At 48.7% G+C, this 23,664-nt stretch overlaps 1 protein-coding gene across 2 annotated transcripts in view; it reads right to left on the bottom strand.

Annotated features, from left to right (window-relative positions):
* The window catches only part of MSN (moesin), a 101,386-nt gene that overhangs the window by 69,647 nt on the left and 8,075 nt on the right, over nt 1-23,664 (bottom strand). The window contains exon 1 of one of the 2 annotated variants that reach the window (XM_036740455.1): nt 9,087-9,269. The exons of the other annotated variant lie outside the window; for it this stretch is intronic. Coding sequence (XP_036596350.1) covers nt 9,087-9,098 — 12 coding nt within the window. The 5' untranslated portion in view covers nt 9,099-9,269. Of the gene's footprint in view, nt 1-9,086; nt 9,270-23,664 lie in introns of those variants that run through there. 2 annotated transcript variants of the gene reach the window in all.

The raw sequence follows: 23,664 nt of genomic DNA on the forward strand, positions 1-23,664 counted from the left end.
GCTGAGGCAGGAGGACTCCTGGCTGCTGACTCCATGGCAAGGCCTGGAAAGAACCAGCCAGGCACCTTCCTCTTCATTTCTGAGCTTCGTGTCACAGTGAGTAGAGCATTGGCCCTGGAGTCAGGAGGACCTGAGTTCAAATCCATCCTCAGACACTTGACACACTTACTAGCTGTGTGACCTTGGGCAAGTCACTTAACCCCGATTGCCCTGCCTTCCCCCCTCCAAAAAAAAAAAAAAAGAGAGAGAGCTTATCATTTCTGAGCCACTCAGTGGTCTCCCACCTTAAGACTTTTACTTACCACCATTTAATTCACCTGGAAGAGACTTCACTTACCTGGCAGCCAGCCGAGCCACCTTCAGATCTTCTTCCCTAGCAAGAAGGTGTCCAATGCCTAGCCAAATCCCATCTGCCCTCCCCGCCAGTGACCCCTTCTCCTCTGAGCCATGTCACTTGGCTGGGGGGGGGGGAGCACAAAATTATTGCTCAAAGTCAAGCACTGTAAAATCTGGGCCCCTTTTCACCACTGTGTAAATTATCCCCATTTAAAAGCTAAGAAAACTGGGGATCGGAAAAGGGAAGAAACTTACCTAGGGGCACACAGAAGGTGGCAGAACAGGGACAGTTTCCCATATCTTACAACTCAAGACCAATTGCTTCAAAAGTGTTAGATCTGGGGCAGCTAGTTGGCGCAGTGAGTAGAGCACCGGCCCTGGAGTCAGGAGGACCATAGTTCAAATCTGACCTCAGACATCTGACACACTTATTAGCTGTGTGACCTGGGGCAAGTCACTTAACCCCAACTGCCCTGCCTTCCCCCCTCCAAAAGTGTTAGATCCCCCAGCTTCCAGGTTAGCTTGCTGAAGGCAAGGGTCCATGTTTTCAACCTCAGTTTCCCCAATCCTAATTATCATAGGATCACAGAGACCATGGTGTCCAACCTTCTCATTTTATAGGTGAGGAAATTAAGGACCTCAGATATATTCCTGACTCCAAATCCAGCACTCTATCCACCAGGCCACACTGCTTGTGGCCTGGCCTTCAGCAGGAGCTCCATAAATGTTGGCTGGCGTGCCCTCCTCCCACCCTCCCCAGCTCCCGCAGCACGGCCAGGGCAGCCGAGGCCCACAGCAATAACTATTGACCAGGTCCCTACCGCTGCTGCGGGGATCTTCACCTTCACAGAAGCCTTCCCTCTTGCTGTCTGCCCGGCCCAGATGGGCACAGTGAATGACCAAGCGAGTTCAAGAGCTCAGCATAGTCTCACAGAACAGGGCCAAAAGAGCTCACCCTGCCTGCAGCCAGGCCCGAGCAACAAGACATGGGGAGACTGGATGAGGACTTGTTGGGGAGGCTTTGGGGGGGATGGGTGGGGGTGGAATTCTTGCTCAGGAGAGGGCCAGCCTAGATGACCATTAAGGACCCCTTCCAACTCCGATGATGTGCATACATATTTATAGCTCAGCGCTCAAAACTCCAACTGGGAGGGAGAAGTGTGTGAGAGAGAGAGAGAGAGAGAGAGAGAGAGAGAGAGAGAGAGAGTGTGTGTGTGTGTGTGTGTGTGTGTGTGTGTGTGTGTGTAAAAGGGGGGGGGAAGGAGGAGGAAGGGCGGGAAGTCATTACAAGTCCTCAGAAGAACTGAGTCATCCGCAGAGGCCTAAAAGCCCTAGGCTGACTTCCCACTGCCATGTGGCTGGGGCCATCTTATCTTGTTAGCAGGGCAGGAAAGGAAAATCTGCCAGGATATCAATCTGGGGCCCCGGGGGAGGGGGGGGGGGACCATCTAAGCCTTGACTACCTCATGAAGAGAACAGCCCTGGGAATCAGGCTACCTGGGGTCTAATCTCAACCTCTCCAATACCACTTTCTGGAAATACCAAAGTATGTGTGTGCATGTGGGGGGAAGAGATGAGAAAATGTGCCCCTCTTACTTCTTTTCAGAAGGGGGGGGGGTACTACGGGTGAGGAATGCTACATACACTGTCAGACTCGGTTGCTGTGTTAGTTGATTTCTTTCCTTTCCTTCTCATTTTTTTTTTTTTGTTACCAGGGATGGCGGATTGAGGACAGGAGGGGAAAGGGCTATTTTTGGAACTGAAGGTGATAGAAAAACAAAAGCTAGCAATGATCTCATTTTTTTCTTTTTGCACTCAGCAAAGGGATCGATAAGTGATTTCTAGTCCATCTTCTCCCACCTCCTAATCCCCATCCACCCCTTAGTCAATGAGAAGCCACTTACCTCCTTTAAGGCACCGACTGGGGAGGGGGGAGACTTGGACCCCAGCTCCATGTGGGACAGAAACTGAAGCTAATATTACTTACCCACAAGGCTACTCTCCTCAGAACGACTCTGTAGAGTACACATGTGATAAACCCCATCCATGCTCCTGTCCACTCCCACCCCCCAAAAAAGAGGAAAAAAATAGAGAACTAGGTCTATGGCTCTTGAAAACCTTGGAACTCAAAGGAGAAGGGCAGAGGCCAGTGTGACGTAGCGATCAAATGAGCTTTCTGTTATGAAGACATCTCCCATGAACCCCAAGACTTTGGCTAGTCATTCCCCACCCACCCAGCTCTCAGCTACATACTCTCCCAAGGCCATGAAATCACTTCATTTGGTGTCTGGCCCTAGCAGGCCAACCTGGAGCTGGAAATACTACCATCTCCCCTGTCTCTTCCTGTTTAGGCCTAATTGGAAACTGAGGACACTCAGGCCTTAATTCTCCTAGACTTCAAAGGCCTGAACACTCTGAGGCATTGGGCTCTTGATGCCCTAACCAGATGGATGATTTCTTTCATTGTGTTCCCCCAGGCCCTGTGATTTCATGGATGTAGAGTGACCTGGGTGAGGAACTGTCTACCACTGCAGGTCAGCGCCTTTAGGGTGAATTTCTCATTCTAGACTTGCGTGGGTGCCTTGATGAAAAGATTAAGTGACTGGCCCAGGGTCACACTGTCAGTATGTGTCAGGGGCAGGATCTGAACCCAGGTGTCCCTATTCACATCACCAGGACACCTCATCAAAGCCACAATAATGCAAATAAAATAAAATAGATAAACAAAGTCAGGACTCCAGACTATGAAGGAAACCGAGGCAGCCCCTTCCCTACCAAAAAAAAAAACCAAACCAACAACTAGCCAGGACTACATGTCTGGCCCTACCAAATCTAAGGGCCTCAAAGGTCCAGGGGATAGGCAGGGAGAAGGAAAAGCTCCAGGGGGAGGGAAATCTCACTCCTTTCATTCTTCCTTTCCCTCTCTGCATCCTCCCCCCACCCAAGTCCTGAGCTGACCCTCCCTCCTAAGCCTACTCCTTTACCACAAATTAGAACTTGAAATCAAAAGCCGGGTTTTTTTGGCTCCACTGAGCATGAAATGGGCCAGAGATAAGCAGGGAACTGAAGCAGCAAAGGACAAAACCAGCCCCCTCACTGTGACTACCCGTGAAGTGACCACAGGGAGACTCAGAGCTCCTGGCTTTGGAAGGGGATGGGGGAAGGAGGAGGGGAGGTACTTATTACAGCGGAGCTTATCTGTACAAGGCCAGATGTACCACTGAGGCCATTTCCAAAGGAAAGAGCAGCCAGCCTGAAAAAAAAAATAAGAAATCCTAGGGCCAGAAAGGGCCTCCGAAATCATCAGATCCAACTCCCACACTTCGGGGTGGGAAACCAAGGCCTCATCACCCAGGGAGTCTGGTGGGGCAGGGAGTGAGGCCCTGCTAAATCTGGTGTTCTACTCCTCGCCCTCCAGAGATGGTACACACAGCCCCAGTGCCCTTCCAGAGTACCAGCAGGGCTGGACAAAGGGTTAAGAAGAGGCTTCTGGGACTCAGCCTTTCAGCTTTAGTGTGACTAAGGCTGGTGAGGCTAAAGGTGAGCCCCCTTTCTTCCCTGCCTACCCCCCCTTAACTGTGCCTTACACTTATTCACGAAAAGGGTCCCACCAACCTTAGTGCTTAAGAAGATAAAGGGATACCCAGAAGAAAAGAGGATCATGGGATTTTAAAGAAGGAAAGATGCTCAGAGATCATCCGTGCCACAGGGGAGGGAGCTAAGGCCCCCAAAGGGGAACTCACAAAGCTAGGAATGGCTTTCTGCATCCTTTGCTCCCTCAGAAGGGCCCCCAAGAGTAGGGGGGACAATTACTGTTAACAGCTCACGTTGTCTACAAAGGATCTTCAGGGCTCTTATGTCATATGAGCTTACTGAGCTTGGATGGTAGGTCTGGTTGACATTATTAGCCCCACTTTACAGATGTGGGAACTGAGGCCCAGAGAGCGGAAGTGACCCTTGGAGCCTTAGGACTCCTAGTCCTGAGATCTTTCCACTGGGCCACCTGGCTCTGGCATTCTGTTATTATCACTTCCCTTCACAAACTGGTTCATTTGTACCTTTGGGCCTGCTAGTCTGCAAGTCTTTAAAGGGCTTTGCAAAAAAAAAATGATGTTAACTAAAAGGGCAGAATTTGGGGTGTCTGTTTCTACTTGCCAGAATATTTTGACAACTAAAAACAAAGTCTTTCCAAGTGGCCCCTGTATGAATCCTAAGGCCTTCCCATCGGGAAAGGATGGGGAGGGTGGAGAGAGAGGAAGGGGGGAGGAAAGAAGAGAAAAGGGAGTAGGGGAAAAGAAGAAAGAGGAGAAGATGAGGAGGGGGAGAAGGGGAAGGCAAATGGAAGGAGGGGGGAGGAGATGGGGGAGGGAGAGAAGAAGGGGAGAGGAAGAAGAAAGGAGGGAGGGGGAGAAGGGAAGAAGGAGGAAAAGTGGAAAAGACAGGGAGTGAGGGGAGGGGACAGGGGGAAAGGGACAGTAGGAGGGGGAGAAGAGGAAGGGGAGAGGAAGAGGAGAGAAAGGAGGGGAGGAGGAAGGAAGAAGTAGAAAGGACAGGGGGAGAGGGGAGGGGAGAGGGACAGTAGGAGGGGAAGAGGGGGAGGGGAGAAGAGGAAGGAGAGAGGAAATGAGAGAGGGGAGGGAAGGGAGGGGAGGGGAAGAGAGGGAAGGGTGAAGGAGGCAAGGGAAAAGGAGGGGGAAGAAGGGGGAGGAGGAGGGGGAACAGGATGGAATTTTTGACTACCTTCCTCAAGATTCTTTGGCTCTCAAATACAAGAATACAAGGGAAGTTTGGTTTTGGGGGGGTTCTGGGTTTTTTGGGGGGAGGGCTTTTGTTTTTTAAATAGCTGCAAAATCACCCATCAAGTATGGAAGGCAACAGATGGAGGGTAGCCACTCTGGTCTTCCAAGCCCTCCGGGCAGAAGCAGCACCAAAAACAGAAGACCAGATCGGACAGGGCCCTAGGTCTGAGCCAACCAATCCACAAGCCTGTTATGGTGGGTCTCCAGACCAGCTTCTCTCAAGACCCAGATCAACTGCCACCTTTTCTACAAAAAGCCTTTCTGGATTCTCCCACTTGTTAATGCTACCCTAACCCCCTTTACCTAAATAAATGAAGAAATGAATACAAAATTTTCTACGTATTTATTCAACTACCACATTACTTCTAGCAGAACATAAACTCCTTGAAGGCAGAAAGCAGTATGTCATTTTTTTGTATCTCCAAAGCCAGCTATGGCATCTGGCATACAGAAGGCGCTTAATAAATGCTTATGGAATTAAATTGAAAGACAGTGATTCACCCATCCCCCCATCATTATCAGCACTACCAGCCTCCTCCCTTTTCCTCTGCTTGGTAATATTCTAGAAATGGCCAAAAGCTCCTGGGGGGGGGGGGAGGGAAAGCAGCCCCCCCTCCCTTTTGCGATGCTAGTAGCTAGAGGGTAAGAAGTGGCCTAGGGCGTGCCCCTGGATTCCCAGCACTAGAGCAGAAAGGAATTAACAGGAAGCACCTTGTTCTGCAGTGAGTGACATCTGCAGACAGCTCACACTCCCATCATTCACCATTCTGTCCTGGGAACCTCCCCCCCCCATCTCTGAACCCTGCTCACAGAGAGAAAATGGACTTTTTCTTTGGGGGGAGAAGGGAGGAAAAGGAGGGAGGAAGGCATCACCAGGGAGCATGCTAGCCATGCTGATGTGATTTAAGGATGTTACTAAGCCAGCAGAAAGCAGCCCCACCTCGGCCTTCGACACTGCAGCCAGCCCCCAATGAAAGTGACAGAATGATCGATTTCATCGAGCCAGTAAGGCTCTGAGCTACCCTCAGAACCAATGGGCATTCATTTGCAAAGATGCCCAAGGGCCAACCAAATTAAGCCTCAAGTAGATGCCCTCCTGAAGCCTCAAGTCTTTCCAGATTGCAGTTCTACCCAAGCCCTAACCCCACCTACTATGCAGACCCCAATTAGCATCCCTTGCCTCTAAGCTGTTCTGCCCCTCGCTGGGCAACACAGTGTTAGAGCAGAGAGCTCTTAGAAGCCAGCCAGTCCTATCTCATTATTTTATGGATGCAGGTGAAGCGACTTATCTAAGGTCTCAAAGAAAGTGAGCAAAGGCGGGATTTGAAAGCCATTCCACTGAGCAAAACTGCTACCTTATCTTATCCCCTTTGTTTTTCCCCCTCTTGGGGGAAGTGGAGATAGCACGACATAGCAGAAAAGCTTGGTCTCAGAAGACCTAGTTGAATCTTGGTAAGTCATTTCTCACAGCTAAGTCTCTGTTTCCTCCTCATATCACTAACTCGGGAAATCAAGCTTTCCCTATGTCTCAGGACTTCTGTGAGGATAAAAGATGTAGTCGATGGCCCCTTTTTCATCTGTTGTAGAAACGGGTAACAATTATCTACCACCTCCCAATTTCCTATCTCTGTGGCAACCTTGTGTAGATTTTTTAAAAAAGGCTCACGATCGAAATTAACAAAGGCCATTGAGACAGATAACCTCAGACTCATTTTTCCAGCCTTCGGAGTTCCCCCAACTATTCAGGAAAAACCCTACCTTAAAAGCCTACAGGCCCTTGGAACGCTCTCTAATAATAATCCTCAGTGCTAGCAACCAAGACAGAGGATTGAGTGTATGAGTGTGTGTATGAGTGTGAGTGTGTGAGTGTGTGTGTGTGTGTGTGTGTAGTTCTGTTCTCAAAGCTACTTTCTACTCTGGATGCAAGGAGAGGAGGAGAGTTTGGAAATGCCCTAGCTTGAAATCAGAATCGAAACAATAATGAACACATAATTCCTTAAAGTATCAGCCTGAGGAAAGCTAGGGTGTTTTCTGACAACTCAAGTTCTGGGAAGGGAAGAAATGCTAAGGCTGGGTGAGGCCGGAAGCCAGCCACCAAAAGCCTATTCGAATTTCACACCCCCACCCACCCACATGCTCTCCACGCTCCATGTCTCTGATCTACAGCAATCACCCAGTGTTTGGTGTGCAGGGTACAGCATTGGATGGATGCAACACCAGAGACCCCACTAATATGATGCTATAAGCATAATAAAAAAGTGCCACTAAAAGGGGGGGGCAGGAAGCAGATAGGTAGCACTGGTGTTGGGCTTTAAAGGATGGGTCTGAGGTCCACAGGTGAACAGAAGGAGGAAGAGTATTTGAAGCATGAGAAACAGTAAGAGCAAAAGCCCACAGAAGAAAGGCAAGGACTGGGGAGGGAAAGACCCAGTAAACCATCTTGGCTGGGTTTTAGCAGCAAGCAGCCCTAGACTCTGGGGCTGATGAAGGCCTGAAAACAGTTATAGCAGCCTGTGTCTGGTGCTTGGGCTAGGATTGCACCTTGGGAGGTGCCCTGGGCCCTCCAGCCCCCCCAAGCAAGGGAATCATCTAGGCAGGTGGGGAAGAAGAGAGGTGACTTGCATAATGCATGTAGGGCTTACTCACACATACCCCTCCCTCCCTACACACATACCCAAGGCATGCAGCCACAGTTCCCCCCTCCCCTCCTTCTCCCCCAGGCCCTACTCCTTAGAAGAGTCATCTCACAACTGCATGGCCAGGGTGAGATCAGATTCTAGAGCCTCTCCAAAAAAGGTGGGGCTCCTTAGAGAGGAGCCAGCCCCCAAGCCCCCAGAACTACAGCCACCTAATCCCCAGAGGTTCTCCCCCACCCAATCAAACTAGAGCTTTAAAGGTGGGGTTTGGGGTTTTTTTTTTAGATGAGGGTAAGAAAAGAGGAGAGAGTCATTTTCTTTCCAAAGAAGGTGGCAAGGCAGGGCAGTACCCCAGCTAAGGGAATCGTGGGGTCCTAGAAAGGGCTCTGGTCAGGAGACCTGGGTTCAGATTCTGTGTGACTTTGGGCAATTCATTTCTTTTTCTGTACCTCGGTTTCCTCATCTCTCAAATGGAGAAGAGAGCACCTAGTGAACCTTAGAAATCGAGCAAGAGGCAGGGTGGTACAGGAGACAGAGGGATGAACTTGGGGTTTTCGACCCCAAATGGAAGCCCAGCTATTTCACTTAGTGCCTCTGTGACCCTGGACAAGTGACTTAGCCCCTCTGGGCCTCATTTTCCCCCCTCCCACAAAATGAGGGAGTGTCCTGTACCACGCTTTCCACTGTGACCCCATCCTAAGATGCCCTCCCGCTCCGCCACACGCCTAGCTTCTGACACCCCCCCACACCCCCCACAGTGGTTATGGGCCAATCCTCCCCCAAACTTCGTAAGCCCCCGCCCCCAGGAGCGGCAGCCCAGTGCCCGACAGCGGGCGGGCCGGGCAGGCGGGCATCAAGTGAATGCCTGTTGAATGCCGAATGACTCGGGCGACAGCGAGGAGCGGGGAAAGGCAACCCGGACCGTGGGAAGCGCGCTCACTAGCCCGCCGCCCCGGACTCCAGCCCCGAGGATGCCGGCTGCGCAGGGCGGGGCATCCCCCACCCCGCCCGACAGCCCAGCCCAGCCTCGACCACAGGCGGGAGTGGGGGGGAGGGGGCGGCGGCCGGAACTCCGAGCCTGGTCCGCCCCCAGCCACGCTCCTCGAGGGCCCCCCCCCCGCCCCGGCCCGCATGCTCCGGCCCCAGGGGCGCCGGGGACGCGGAGACCCCACCGGGGGTGCAGCCGCCCGGGCACCCGGAGACCCCGGCGACCCCCGCCTCGGGCTCCACGATGGTACGCCCCCCGCCCCCCGGGGCGGCTGCCGCGGGCACGCGCCCCGGCGGCCACGCGCTCGCTGCTCGCTCCCGCACTCACCGTCTTGGGCATGGTGGCGGGCGAGTTGGCGAAGTTTCGCGGCAGGCGGTGAAGACAGGCGGCGGCCGCGACTCGAGCTCTGGGGGTCCGGGGCTGGCTGCGTCCCTAGAGGCAGAGAGGCTGCTGCTCGGCTTCCTGCTAACGGATCTGACTCGGCAAACCCCACCCAGGAAAGAGCCGCCCCGGGCGCGCCGGCCGCTCCTTTATGTGGCTCTGGCTCCCCCGCCCCTCCCCGCCGCCCGCCCTACGGTCCCGCCCCCCGCGCCCGGCCCCGCCCCCAAGCCCGCCCTCCCGGCTCGGCCCGGCCCGGCCCGCACGGGGGGAAGACCCCCACGGGCCCCCCCGCACCCGCCCGCACTCGGGCTTCTCCCCGACGAGGGCCCCGCCCTTCCTCCCTCCAGCCCCCGGCGCATCCCTTCGGGTCGACGCGGGCTGCCAGGGCAACCTGTGGCCCCCATTCCCTTCTCCCTTCCTCGTCGTACTTGCCCCAGAGCCCCAGGGCCTTCCTCTAGCGTCCTGGGCTTCTTCCTTCCTTCCTTCCTTCTCCCGATCAGCCGCCCTCGGGCTCTGCCACCTCCCTGAGTCTGGCTCGTCTCCAGTTCTGTGTTGGCCACTTACTTCTGCATAGAAGATGCTCCATCTCCCACCCCGGTACCCGTGCGTGTAATTCAATTCACTCTTCCTTCCCCAAGGCTAGGGGGACCAGGGCACTAGAGCTGGACGTGGGGTGGCTCAAATCTCATCACTGCCATTTAGCACCAGGGAGACACTTAGCAAGGCAGCCTTCCTCCTCAGTTTCCCAGTCTGTAAAAAGAGGGAGTTGGCCTAGCTGGCATTCATTTATGTGCCAGGCACTGTGCTAACACTTTACAAATACTAGCTCGTGCGACCCTCACAAGAACCCTGCGAGGGAGAAGACGTTCTGATCTCCATTTTACAAGGGCCCCTCCCAACTCTAGATTTAGGGTTGTATGATGTCTCATGGAATCCCGAATTTTCTCTAAAGTATAGCTGATCCCTAGTTTCAGTTGCTAATCCCTGCCCCGCCCCATTACCTCGTTTATGGTTTGTATAAACTTACATGTATACATGATGTTTCCCTGATAAAATGTAAGCACCTGGGGGGGGGGCATAGACTTCGACTCTAGTCTTATAATAGGTGCTTAAGACATGCCTGTTGATTGGCATTTCAAGTTCTCCACAGTCTGGCTCCTTCCTCTTTCCAGTCTTACACTTTACTCCCCCTCCAAACGCTGGGTAATCCAGCTACACTTGTGATTTCTCTTCCATGACACTCCCCCCATCTCTGTGACTTGCACTGACTGTCTGTCCCCCATGCCTGGAATGTGTCCCTCCTCACCTCCACTTCTCAGTTTCCCTGGCTTCCTTCATGACTCAGCTCAAAGCCTAGCTTCTTCCTGTTCTGGAGGCCTTTCCAGGTCCCCCACAGCCCTCCTTCCCCCCACCACCAAGTGCCTTCCTCTGAGATTACCTTTCATTGGTTGTACACATATCTTGTGGGTATTGGGGTTTGTTTTCTGCTTTTCTTTGTATGCCCAGTTCTGCCTGGCACATAGTAAGTGCTTAATAAATGCTTGTTGACCCACTGACTGAATGATTCTGAGCATATCATTCAACCACTCTGAGACTCAGTTTCTTCATCTGTAAAATGAAAATGGTAACACACACACTTCAGGCCACAAAGGGTTATTGTTGGGCGGAAAGTGCTTTGTAAACCTTGAAGTGCCCTTGAAACTCGAGATTAGACAATCATCTACCTACCAGAAGAATGGCATACTGTATTAGGGGGAATGAGACAATCCCACTTCTGACATACCTCTTTGTGACCCTTTTCAAGTCACTTAATGTCTCAGTGCCCTGGGTAACTCTTTAAGACTATACCTTGCAGAGAAGCAGCTGATTTCCATTGGTAGAATGGATTTCCTGGTGGGGTGGGGGTCCTTAAGTTGATGAAATCCCAGGTGTGGATCAAAAAGACAAAACCAATCTTAAGGACAGGAGGGACCTTAGAGATCAGCTAGTCCAATCCCCCCATTTTATAGAGAAATAGACTGAGGTTCAGAATGGGGAAGGGACTTGGTAATGATGAAAAAAGTGGAAAGAGCACTGGACTCCAAACTGGGATTGGTACCCACTAATTCCAGCTCTGCTAATTCTTGTGTGACACAGGCTACTCCCTGCGTCTCTTGGACTCAGTTTCCCCCACTATATAATGAGGTGGTTGGACTAAATTTTCCTGAAGGTCCATTCCAGTTCTGATATTCTCTGTTGGTTAGGAAGATCCTACCCAGTATACATTCGGCTGCGGGCTTTCATTTTCAATGGGGGGGGGGGACCTCTTGAATCATTTGTCAGCAAGCATTTATTAAGCAATTATTGTATGCCACTTACTGTGCTAAGTATTAGGGATACAAAAATGCAAAAAAAAAGACAGTCCCTGCTCTCAAGAAGCTCTCAGTGGAGGAGACAATATGCAAACAACTATGTACAAACGAGATCAGTGAGAAGGCACTAGCTGACCTCCTGTAGAAGGTGGGATTATAGCTGAGAATTGAAAGATGCTCAGGGAACTAGGAGTCAGAGATGAGGAGGGAAAGGATTCATGGAAGGGGAGACAGCACATGCAGAATCAGAGATGGCAGATCTTGTGGAAGGAACTGCAAGGAGGCCATTGTCCCTGGATCATGGTGGGTGGAGGTCGGGTGGGGGTGGGAATAAGGTATAAGAAGACTGGGGGAAGGGCACAGCAGGTTATGAAGCTTTGAATGCCAGAGTATTTTATACCTGATACTGCAGGTAGTAAAGAGCCACTGGAGTTTATTGAGTAGGGAGGTAACAGTCAGACCCGGATTTTAGGAAGGTCAGTTTGACAGCTGAGTGGAGGATAGAAGGGAGTGGGGAGAGCCCTGTGGCAGGCAGCCCCACCAGCAGTTACCACAATGGTGGGGAGGGCCTTGTGGCAGGCAGCCCCACCAGCAGCTACCACAATGGTAGGGAAGGCACTGTGGCAGGCAACCCCACCAGCAGCTACCACAATGGTGGAGAGGGCATTGTGGCAGGCAACCCCACCAGCAGCTACCACAATAGTGGGAAGGGCCTTGTGGCAGGCAGCCCCACCAGCAGCTACCACAATGGTGGGGAAGGTACTGTAGCAGGCAGACCCCCAGCAGCTATGGAAATAGTTTAGGTAGGAGGTGATAAGTACCCACAACAGGGTGGTGGCAGCATCAGGAGAGTGAAGGGGGCACATGAGAGAAATGTTATGAAAGTAGAAACAATAAGATTTGACACTGACTGGATGTGGGGGTGTGAGAGTGAGGAGGGGAGGATAACAGATTGTGAGCCTGGGAACTTCGAGGATACTGAATTCTCCCCATCTTACTAGGCACAACTGAAAGAGTCAAGATGAAAGAAGAAGTGGGCTCTATGCCAAGAAAATGGTCTTAAACATACAGTCAAGACCCAGGAATTCTAGCCCCAACCCCATTATTCTTTCTCCAAATGAAATCATTTACTTCCTGGCCTTGCTTTCCCTACCTGTAAAGTGGAGTCCAAACTTTTGTGGTAGCAAAAAGAAAAAAAAAACAGAAAGTACATGCCCTTGGTTGGAAAATAGCTGAACCTATGCTGATGACATGTGAATGTGATAGGATATTAATACACCATAACAAAGGTTGACCATGAGGAATTCCCAGATGCCTGGGAACACTTGTACAAAGAAAGCAGAGCAGGACAACAGTATACATACACAATCACTACAATAACATAAATGGAAACAACACTAAAAGCCAGCTGAACTCCAATGAAAAGAAATAGCCGATACAGCAGGATACAGTGGCCAACAGAGAACTGAACTTGGGAATCCTGGGAGATGAGTGTGAATCCCTGATCTTTGGACTTAGCATTTCCCCCTCTGGCCTTCCGTATCCCCATCTATAAGATAGACTACATGACTGGGAAGGTCTACCCCAGTGATCCACCCCACCACCTTGTGAAACACACCCTTTGGGAGCTCTGGCTGCTGAATGTTGCAACAAATTCTCAGATAACGGTACTGTATCATTTAGCTTTGCTTGCCTTTTTCTTTGTGAGAAAAACCCAAAGGGTTGGGAGGGAGTGATATTGGGAAATCTCTAAGATGTAAAAAAATTACATTGAATGGCAGCTGAGAACATTTGGAACCTGACTCCCTAAATTCATAATATGTTGACTTTGAAAGCCTACTTTTGAAACAAGAGACTCGATAGAAAGTATTCTCAGTAAGTAAGAAAGTATTCATTATTCTCAGAATGATGATGGGACTAGATACAAACTAACGATGGAATCCACTCCCAGCCCCACTCACTGACACTGTTCTTTCTTCCCAGAGGTTCAAGAGATGGCTATAGTATAGGGGGTCCAAACATACCTTGGCTTTCCCCAAATCATTAGTCACAGAACATCAGACACCTGGGAAAGTATAAAGCCCTGAGCCCCTCTCTAGCAAGTATCTTTCCCTTCCTTCCCCCACCCTCCAATGGATTTAGATTTGGAGAACCCGGGTTTGAATCCACCTTCTGCCATTTACTAGCTCCATAACCTTAGGCAGGACAGCCCCCCTCTCTGGGCCTCAGTTTCCACCTCTGTTAAATGGGGGGTTGGAGTAGATGGTCTCCGAAGTCTTCGCGAGTTCTAGAACCAGGAATCAAAACTAGGCATTCCTGGATCACAGAGGGCCAAGGCCACCAAAATCCAAGGCAGGGGCTTAAAGAGTGGTCATTTGAACTTACACAGACAGAGCTTTAAGCTTTAAGTACTTTTCTGGAGACAACTCTATGAGGTAGGTGGGGAGTACAAGGTTTACTGTCCCCAATTTTCAGATTGGGAAACTGAGACTCAGAAAGGTAAGGTAAGATGCTTATGGAGGATAGAGAACTGGACTTGGACTCAGACCTGATTTCAAATCCTGCCTCAGATACCTATTAGCTGTGTGAACCCTCTCAGCCTCAGTTTCCTCATCTGTAAAATATGACAATACCAGCACCTATTTCATGGGGTTTTGGTGAGGATCAGATGAGATAATATCTACAAAATGTTTGTCTGTAAAGGAGATATTAGCTTGCATCACTATCCCCTGCCCCATCCCTGGAAGGGAGGAGGACACCATGTTCCCGTGTTCTTTCTTCCCTCCTCAGTTTCTGCCTCTTCCCTCCAGTGCACTGGTCAGCATGGCCACCTCGGTGAATCCTCCACCCCAGCTCATTTTCCCTTTTGGTCAGAACAGGCCCTCGGGCCAATCTCTGCTCAATGGCTAAATTCCTCTCCTCTGTCCCACTCTTGTGTGTGTGTGTGTGAGAGAGAGAGAGAGAGACAGAGAGACAGAGACAGAGACAGAAACAGAGAGAGAGAGAAACAAAGAGACAGTGAGAAACAGAGAGTCAGAGAAAGACAGAGGCAGAAACAGAGAGGCAGAACAGAGAGAGACAGTGAGAGAAAGAAACAGAGATAGAGAAAGAAACAGAGAGACAGAGACAAAGAGAGAGAGACACAGAGAGACAGAGATAGAGAGAAAGAGAGAGACAGAAACAGAGAGACAAAGAAACAGAGACAGAGATAGAGAAAGAAAGAGAAACAGAAAGAGAGAGAGAGAGAGAGAGAGAGAGAGAGAGAGAGGGAGGGAGGAGGTTTAGAGAATGGGGGAGACTCTGGAGGCAGAATGCCAGAAGGACATTGGGAGGAGATAGGCCAACAAAGGAGGGGACCATACCATGGGGAAGGCAGCTAGAGGGGGCTTGGGCAAGAGGAACAATGTTGAGGGGAGCCCCTCCCCACACACTGGCTAGAGAGCATTGCCAATAACCTGAACACTCCCTGCAGATCCTTGCCTCCCCCCCCCCATTCAGCCCCAGTCCCAGTTCTTTTGCAAAACACATTGGGATGGGCTACCTAAGGCATACAGCCTCTTCCCAGGGTGAGTAGGACTTCCCTCTCCCTAGTTCTCTCCTTCCCCAGTCAGTCTAGGTCAGCAGACCCACTTCGAATGGAGCCTTTCATCCCTACTCATTTTTAACCAGAACATGCCAGGCCCTTTAGGCGACACTCTGCTCAACGGGCCAATGACTGAAGCCCTCTCTACCTTCCTCTTGGGCTTTCCTAGGAATTAATAATCCATGCCACCCGTACACTGGAACATGTGGGGTCTCTGTGCACCCAACCTCAGGGGCTGCTGCAAATCTCTGATTTTCCTCAAGAGTCGAACCATCTTTGAGCAGAACTATTTAAGAATAGGAGTAAGATAGAAATCCCATCCATTCTTAAGGTTCTCCAAGGAAATAGTGCTTTGTAACCATTCTGTAACCAACTGGGATGTCCCAGTGACAAAAACCTCAACCCCCAACACCCCAACATTATATATGGATGGAAAATAGTCCCAAACTTATTAGGGGCAGAATATTCAAAATGCAATTGAGTTTAGATGCATGGATTTTTGAGTTAATATTTATATAGGAAAATTTCCCTCCTCTGGGCCTCTTTAAATGAAGAGGTAGTTGGAGTTCCTTATACACCCTGCAAATTGATAAAGATGACAAAAGATATTAAACGGCCAATGTTAGAGGAGCTGTGGGAAGATAGGGGTGCTGCAGCATAGTGGCTGGTGCAGTAAATGTTCCAGCATTTTGGGAAGCAATTTGGGATTATACGAATGAAATGCATACCCTTTGACCCAGAGATTCTCCCACTAGGCTTACACCTTCCCCCCAACCCCATCCCCAGAAAGTGGGGCTGGTGACCTTGCACAGCCCTCCCTTGCTTAAATCCAATTCACTTGCAAGTCATGATATCACCCTCCTCATGTCAAGGTCCTCTTTGAGAACGAAGAAGGAACGACAACAGAAACATTTTTGTGATAGCAAAGAACTGGAAACAAAGTAGATGCTCATTGATTGGGGAATAGCTATTATGGTACATGAATGTAATGGAATATCACTGAGATGTAGGAAATGACTAATGTGATGACTACAGAGAAGTTTAGAAAGATCTATATGAACCAGTGTGGAGTGAAGTCAATAGAGCCATGAAAACGACATACTCAATGATTACAACAATGAACAAAGAAGAACCACAAAATGATCAAAAGTGAATGTTCCCAAATTATAAAGAACAAATGTGTCCCCAAAGAAGGGATGTAAGAAGATACTCCTACACCATTCCCTTGAAGCAGTGGGAAGTTCCTAAGTGTTGTACATTGTACAAATTTTCAGACTTTTTCAACATGTTGATTGGTTATGTGGACTTTGTCCCTCTCCCTCCCCTCTCTCCTTCTCTCTCTCCCCCCCCCCCATCATCCTCTCCTCTCTGTCTTAAAAAAAAACCCTGTTTATTATATGGGATGGCTCTTGGGAGAGGTGGGGGATACTGGGGCAAATGTTGGATGTAAAAAAAAAGATATAAAAAATTCCAAAGAACATCAAGACAAACTTATTTTTAAAATAAAACAAATTGAAGAGGTCAGACTAAAGGATTTCTAAGGTCCCTTTTAATTCTTACCCTATATGCTCTAAGGTACCTCCAAACTCTGACATCAGGTGTTCCAAGATCCCTCTCAGCTATAAATGGGGAAAAAGACTTTGTTAAGTAGGAAAGTATGAAAGACATTTTGGTTTTTGGAGATGCTAGATTCAGAAATCATGAAGAGAGAATGAATAGAGGAAGGTAGAAGAACCCTGGCTTGTGTGGTCTGAAAGGAAGAGACTAGTTGAAGGAAATTCACTGGACAAAATCCCTGGCAGCCACGAAATAGCTTTAAAGACAATAGCTTCAGTCTGAAACATAGACATGGACCAGGGGCCAAGAAATAAATAAAATTAAAAAAAAATTTTAAGACTTAACTTCTTCAATGTTCTTCTTAGTGATCAGAAGTATGGACATTTGACCAAGGCTGGGGGAGAGTGGGGGTGGGGGAGAAAGAAAGACGAAGTAGGAAGCAAACCAGATGATTGTAAGCCTCTGCTCTAGACTTGCCTCTTCCTCCTGGCATCCCACCCTGCTCTTTTCTCAAAGTACCCATGCCCTATTACCATACAATTAAGGCTTCAGTAGCCAATCCCAAATACCTCACTTGCAATAGAACAGATGAGAAGCTTAACTAACCAGAAGTCCTGGCTGAGAACTCACCCTCTCCTTCTAAGAGCCATGGCCCCAGTCTGTGCCATCTAGATGCTCTCATTTTAGGATTAAAGGACCATAGATAGAAATGGAAGGGACCCCAGAGGCTGGGCAGCTGGTTCAGTGCCTCCTTTTATATTAGAATAAAATGAGGCCCATTAAGATGAAGTGACTTACCCAGGGTCACACAGGTCTCAACCACCAGAGCTGGGTTCCTGGAGTGTAGAACCCAAGGTCCCTGAGGGTAGAACCCAAGTTTCCTGCCTATAGAACCTAAGTTTCCTGAGAGTAGAACCCAAGTTCCCTGCCTGCAGAACTCAAGTTTCCTGCCTATAGAACCCAAGTTTCCTGAGGATAGAATCTGAGTTCCCTCCCTGCAGAATCCAAGTTTCCTGCCTATAATACCCAAGTTGCCTGAGTGTAGAACCCAAGTTCCCTGATGTAGAACCCAAGTTCCCTGAGGGTAGAACCCAAGTTCCTTGCCTGCAGAACCCAAGTTTCCTACCTATAGAATCCCAGTTCCCTGGGGGGTAGAACCCAAGTTCCCTGCCTCCACTATGAGGCTATAGGCCATGGCTCCAAGATATCGGTGTCTCCTTAAGCCTTCCTTTGTATGAGTGAAGAGGGACCTTGGCAACAAAGGCCCAGAGCTTTGAGCATTTACTGGTCTTTCTAACTCTTCTATGAAACATCCTTTAAGTCTTGAAATTACTGCAGTAGGCTGCGGGACTGCAAAGCCTGATTTATGAGGCATTGTGTGCCAAATCCAAGGGCGCAGTGAGAGTGGACTTGTAGTACTAATCATATTTCTTATGGAAGGACATGGGCAGGCATGCGTGGGCTATGATCTACATCCTTGGAAGGAATATCCAAATCGATGAGATCACAGAGGCATTGGCATATACTTCAAGGACTTGCGATGTCTTTGATGCAAATCTTTCTCCCCATGTAGATTTCAACCTTTCTCCAACTCAGTAAATGGTCTTCAATAGTCTTTAAATGGCCACTTCCTGTGGCCCCCAAATTCACGACTCTATAGCCAAGCCCAGGGTGCCAAGCGCCTCTGACCTTAGCTCGGCTGGTCCTCAGACATCAGTCCCCCCAGCCCATTGCAAGGCCCTTGCTCAGAGGTTTTCAAGCTCAAGAGGGCCTGGTGGGACTTGGGGCATCATTGACAAGGTTCTGGAGAGTCCTGGGGTTACCTCCAAAGCACAGGGAGGCATCAGAGGACTTGAGGCCTTAATCACAATGATGGTGGATGAGATAGGGACTGGACCCATGATTTCACATAGGGATGTCTCACCGAGGACACACCCTCTACTGTGCAGGTGGGCAGGTGCTCTCCAATGGGCATTGAGTAGTTGTAGTACCTACCAAGGTCATACAACCAGTATATGTCAGAGATGGCACTTGAACCCAGGTCTTTGCGATTTCAAGACTGGCTCTCTATGTACTATGCTGCTTCTGCTGGTGGTGCTGCTGCTCCTCCCAATTGGGCTGTGCCTGCTTGGGGCTGTCAGGGAATCAGGAGCTTTCCAGAGCCAGGCATTCACTGTCCACTGAACAAACACATCTAGCTGGGTCCTGCCATTATACTTTATACTTTGGCCATCAATGACCATGATGTGGCCATTAGTATCAATACCTGGTGCCATATTAGGACACGTTCACTTCCAGCCTCGTGTCTGAGGACCCAGGGAGGAAAGATGAGGACACGTTGTTCTCCTTTGAGCTGGGGCTTAGGGCTGGCTGAATCCATGCCCTTAATTTCATTAATTCTATTAGCCTGAACTAGTTAAGCAAAGGCAGGAAAGGAGGGGCTGTATTTAAGATGCTTATCATTGCAGTACCTAAGTAATCAGGCTAAGTGGTTGGAGATACCAAAAGGATAATAAGGAAGAATGATGATGAGGCATCTTGCCAATAGTGTCCATGAATATTTATTCTTAATCATAATTATAAGCTACAGTTTGAGAGGGATGAAAGTTTCTCTCTGGTGGTTCTAATAAAATTGAAAGCTTCTCAGGAACTTACCTTCCCAGGGTCAATTTGGGGTCCTTATCCTTCAGGGATGTCAAGCTTGCCTTACTGAGAGGGTCTCCAAATCTCCTGGCCCACCCACGGTGGGACCAGCCCCTACACTCCTCCTACCAACAAGTATACATATGCTTGGTGATGGAATATGAGAGAATCCTGGAGAAGAACAGGGCTGGGCTAGCTCCAGCTGCATGGTATATACACATTCATTCATTCATTCATTCATTTGTTCAGTGCACCAACTATGTATAGTACCAGGTGTTGGGCTCTTGGAGACATTCAAACTATGTTATAATATATGATGTTATATGATAAGGACACTAGGGTGGTATACTCCAGTAATCAATCAACAAGCATTTCTAAAGCACTTACTATGTGTCAGGAACTGTACTAGGGAGTGGAAATAGAAAGAAAAAAGGAAGCTAGAACCTGCCCTGCAAGAGCTTACATTCTAATGGGAGAAACAACATGTGTGTACATATACAAAAGACATCCCAAGTAGATACAAGGTAACTTTAGAGTGGAGAGTGCTAATGAGGGGCACTGACCAGGCTTCCTGCACAAAGTGCTTGAGCCAAGTCTTAAAGGAAGCTAGGGAGCTGAGGTGGAGGTACAAACATGGCAGTCAACCAGGGCAAAAGCATGGGGATGGATGGATGGATGGATGGATAGATGGACGAATGGATGGATGGATGGATAGATGGATGGATGGATGGATGGATGGATGGATGGATGGGTGGGTGGATGCATGGATGGTGGGTGGATGGATGAGTGGACAGATGGATGGATGGATGGATAGATGGACGAATGGATGGATGGATGGATAGATGGATGGATGGATGGATGGGTGGGTGGGTGGGTGGATGCATGGATGGATAGGTGGATGGCATGTACCCAAGTGCTATGGGAGCTTACTTCTAGCATCTCCTGTCTAGATCTTGTTTGTACAGTTGTTTGCATGTTGTCTTCCTCATTAGACTGTGAGCTCTCTGAGGGCAGGAGCTACTGTTTTTGTCTTTCTTTGTTTCCCTAGTGCTTAGCACATTGTAGGTGTTCAATAAATGCTTACTAACTGAGGAATAAGGCCATTCCTAGAGTAGGGAATCAGAAGAGGCTTCCTGAAATAGGTGGCGTTTAAGCTGGGCTCTAAAGAAAAGCTAGGAATTCAGCAGGGAAAGAAAGAGATGGAAGGCATTCCAGGCAAAGGTAGCAGTGTGAGCAAAGACAAAGAGGTGGGAAAGTCTGAGCAGGAGAAGGGGAAGACAGAGAGTCCAGTTTGACAGAAGGATAGAGTGCACGCAGAGGAATAATATTTGACTCAAATCATTTGTTTTGTGTTAAGGCACAAGGCTTAGGACTGGGGATACAACAACAAAATCTCCAAAGTACTCCCTGTCACCAAGGCTGGAACCAACACTCCAGAAAGTAGAGGGCCTTGAAGGTCAACCAAAAGAGTCTGAAGTTTTGACTTAGGAGGCTCTGATAATAATAGCTCCCATTTTTATAGAAGCTTTAAGGCCTGCCAAGTGTTTTATACATATTACCTCCTCTGATCTTCACAACACCTAGGAGGTAGGTGTTACTAGTATTCCCATTTTACAGATGATGAAACAGAGGCCAGCAATGGTTAAGTGACTTGCCCAGGATCATGCAGCTAACAGATGGGATAGAATTTGAACTCAGAGGTCTTCCTGGTTCCTAGACTAGTTAGCTATCTATCATTTCATCTCTAGTCCCTTTGTCTTTTCCCAGGCACTAGGGAGTCATTGAAGACTCTGGACCAGAGGAGTGACATGACATCTCTACCTGGCTGTCCCATTGATATCTCAAACTCAACAAATCCCAAACCAACTACATAATCTTTCATTTCTTCCCCAAGCCGTATTATTTTGCCAATTTTGCCAATCATCAACAGGCATTTACTAAGTGCCTTCTATGTCCAGGCACTGTACTAAATACTGGGGATGTGGAGAAAGGGAAAATCAGCCCCTTTCTTCAAGGAATTCACATTCTAATAAGAGAAACAACACATAAATCACTGTACATATGTGTATATGTATGTATATATGTATACACACACAATGTACATCATGGTATGTTTGTATGCATAATTTGTAAATACAATTTTTATACAAGTTATTCATACACCTTCATATAGTTGTATATCCAAAGTAAATGGGGACAAATGGTAATCTCCAGCAAAGACCTGAGGAGGACTGGGAAAAACTTTGTGCAAGAAAGTGAGATTTGAGTTGATTCTTGAAGGAAGTCAGGGAAATGAGGAGGTGGAGATGAGGAGGGACAGAGTTCTAGGTGTGGGAAACAGCCAGTGAAGGTGAAAGGAGGCTGAAGATGGACTGTCTCATTGAGGACCAGCAAGAGACCAGCAAGAAAGCAGTGGGTATATGAGAAGATGGGCAAACCAGGAAGGGCTCAGGTTATGGAGGGCTTTAAAAGGCAAATGGAGAATTTTCTATTGGATCCTAGTGGTAAGAGGGACCCACTGGAGTTTACTGAGTAGGGGAATGACATGGTCAGACCTGCAGTTTAAAAAGATCACTTTGATAGTGATCACTTTGGAAGATGGAATGGAGTGGAGAGAGACTTGAGACAGAGACCACATGGCAAGCTATTGCAATGTTGCTGGTATGAAGTGACTAGGTGGGCCTGTGTGAGTGAAGAAAAGAAAGGGACCTTGGGAAAATAGAAAGGAGAAGACTGGACAACAGATTGGATATGTGTGGCTGGGCACAAGTAAGAAGTCAAAGATACTGAGGTTGTGAGCCAGGGTGACTGACAGGATTGTGGTCTCCTCCATGGCTAGGGGGAAGTTAGAAAGCATTTGGAGGGGACAGATAATGAGATCAGTTTTAGACATGTCGAGTTTAAGGACATTCAGTTCAATATGTTTAATAGGCAGTTGGAGATGTCAGACTAGAGGTCTAGAGAGAGCTGGACAAGTCTGAGTTATTTGAATAGAAATGATCACTGAAATGATCACATAGAAACTGATAAAATCACCAAGTAAGAGAGTAGAGAGGGAGAAGAGGGCCAAGGACAAACTCTTGGGTGACAACCACCATTAGGAAGCATGACCAGAATGAAGCTCTGGCAAAGGAGGCAGAAGAAGGCTGCATAGACAGATAGGAGGAGAACCAAGAGACAGTCAGGTCATAGAAACCTAGAGGACAGAAAGTATCCAGGAGAGGAGGGGGATCTACTGCCACCAAGGCTGGAGAGAGGTCAAAGAGGCTAAGCATTGAGAAATGGTTTGAAATTTGGATTTGAAATCTGAAATTGGATTTCTCAATGAAGAGATCATTGGTAACTTGGGAGAGGGAGGCTTCAGATGAATGATGAGGCTGGAAGCCAGGCTAAAGATTAAGAAGAGAATGAGAGGAAAGGAAGTGAAGGCACCTATGGTAGATGGCCTTCTCAGCCACAAAAAGCAGAAGACTTGGGATAATAACAAGTAGGGTGGATGGATGGATCAAGTGAGGGATGTTTGCTGGGGATATTTGTAGGCAGCAGGGAAGGAGTTAGTAGACATGGAAAGGTTGAAGATTAATGAGTGGAAATGGTATCAGAGACAATCCACTGGAGAGGATGGGATGGGCTATATCAAAGGTGACAATCCACTGGACAAGACAGGATGGGATGTATCAAGGGTGATAGTCCACTGGAGAAGACGAGACAGGACGTATCAAGGGTAACAATCTACTGGAGAAAATGGGATGGAATGTATCAAGGGTACATGTAGAAGGGTTAGACTTGGCAAGGAGAAGGGCCACCTCTTCATGTGAGCCAGGAGGGAAGGAGGAGATGATAAGGGAAGGCATATGAGTGACTGAGGAGAAGGTGAAGAAGAGGGAGCTCTCATTGAATGGTCTCCATTTTTTAGCAAAGTATAAGTCAAGGTTTTCCATTGAGAGGTGTGAGAGAAGCTTGAGAAGAGGAGAAAGGGGTTGGAAAAGTGGTGGTGGTGAGGGGGACAGAGTATCACTCAAGAAGCTTTTATAAAAGCATTGCCTTGTTCCGGCCAGGGCCTATTTGTGATTATAAAATATAAATATGTAGTAGACCCAGGCAGCAGAGTTTTGTCATTTTTTTCTAGGTCTGTTCAGCTGCACGTGAATAGGAATTAGGGCAGCAGATGGCAGGAGCACTAATCCCCGGCTGGGGCTGGCGAGATATGATCGGGGATCGAGGGGCAACGGGTTTAAGAGAAGAGAACAGTATAGAGTTCAGCTGGCTCATTAAGGGGTCAAGCTGGGGAAGGAGGAGAGTGTAGACAGTATAGGAGTGATGGCTTAGGAAAGAAGCAAGGGGGAGGGATTGAGGACCACTGAGGATGAAGAAGAGGCTTAGGGGTCAC

This window comes from Trichosurus vulpecula (genome assembly GCF_011100635.1).
Source record: "Trichosurus vulpecula isolate mTriVul1 chromosome X unlocalized genomic scaffold, mTriVul1.pri SUPER_X_unloc_1, whole genome shotgun sequence".
Lineage (NCBI taxonomy): Eukaryota > Metazoa > Chordata > Mammalia > Diprotodontia > Phalangeridae > Trichosurus > Trichosurus vulpecula.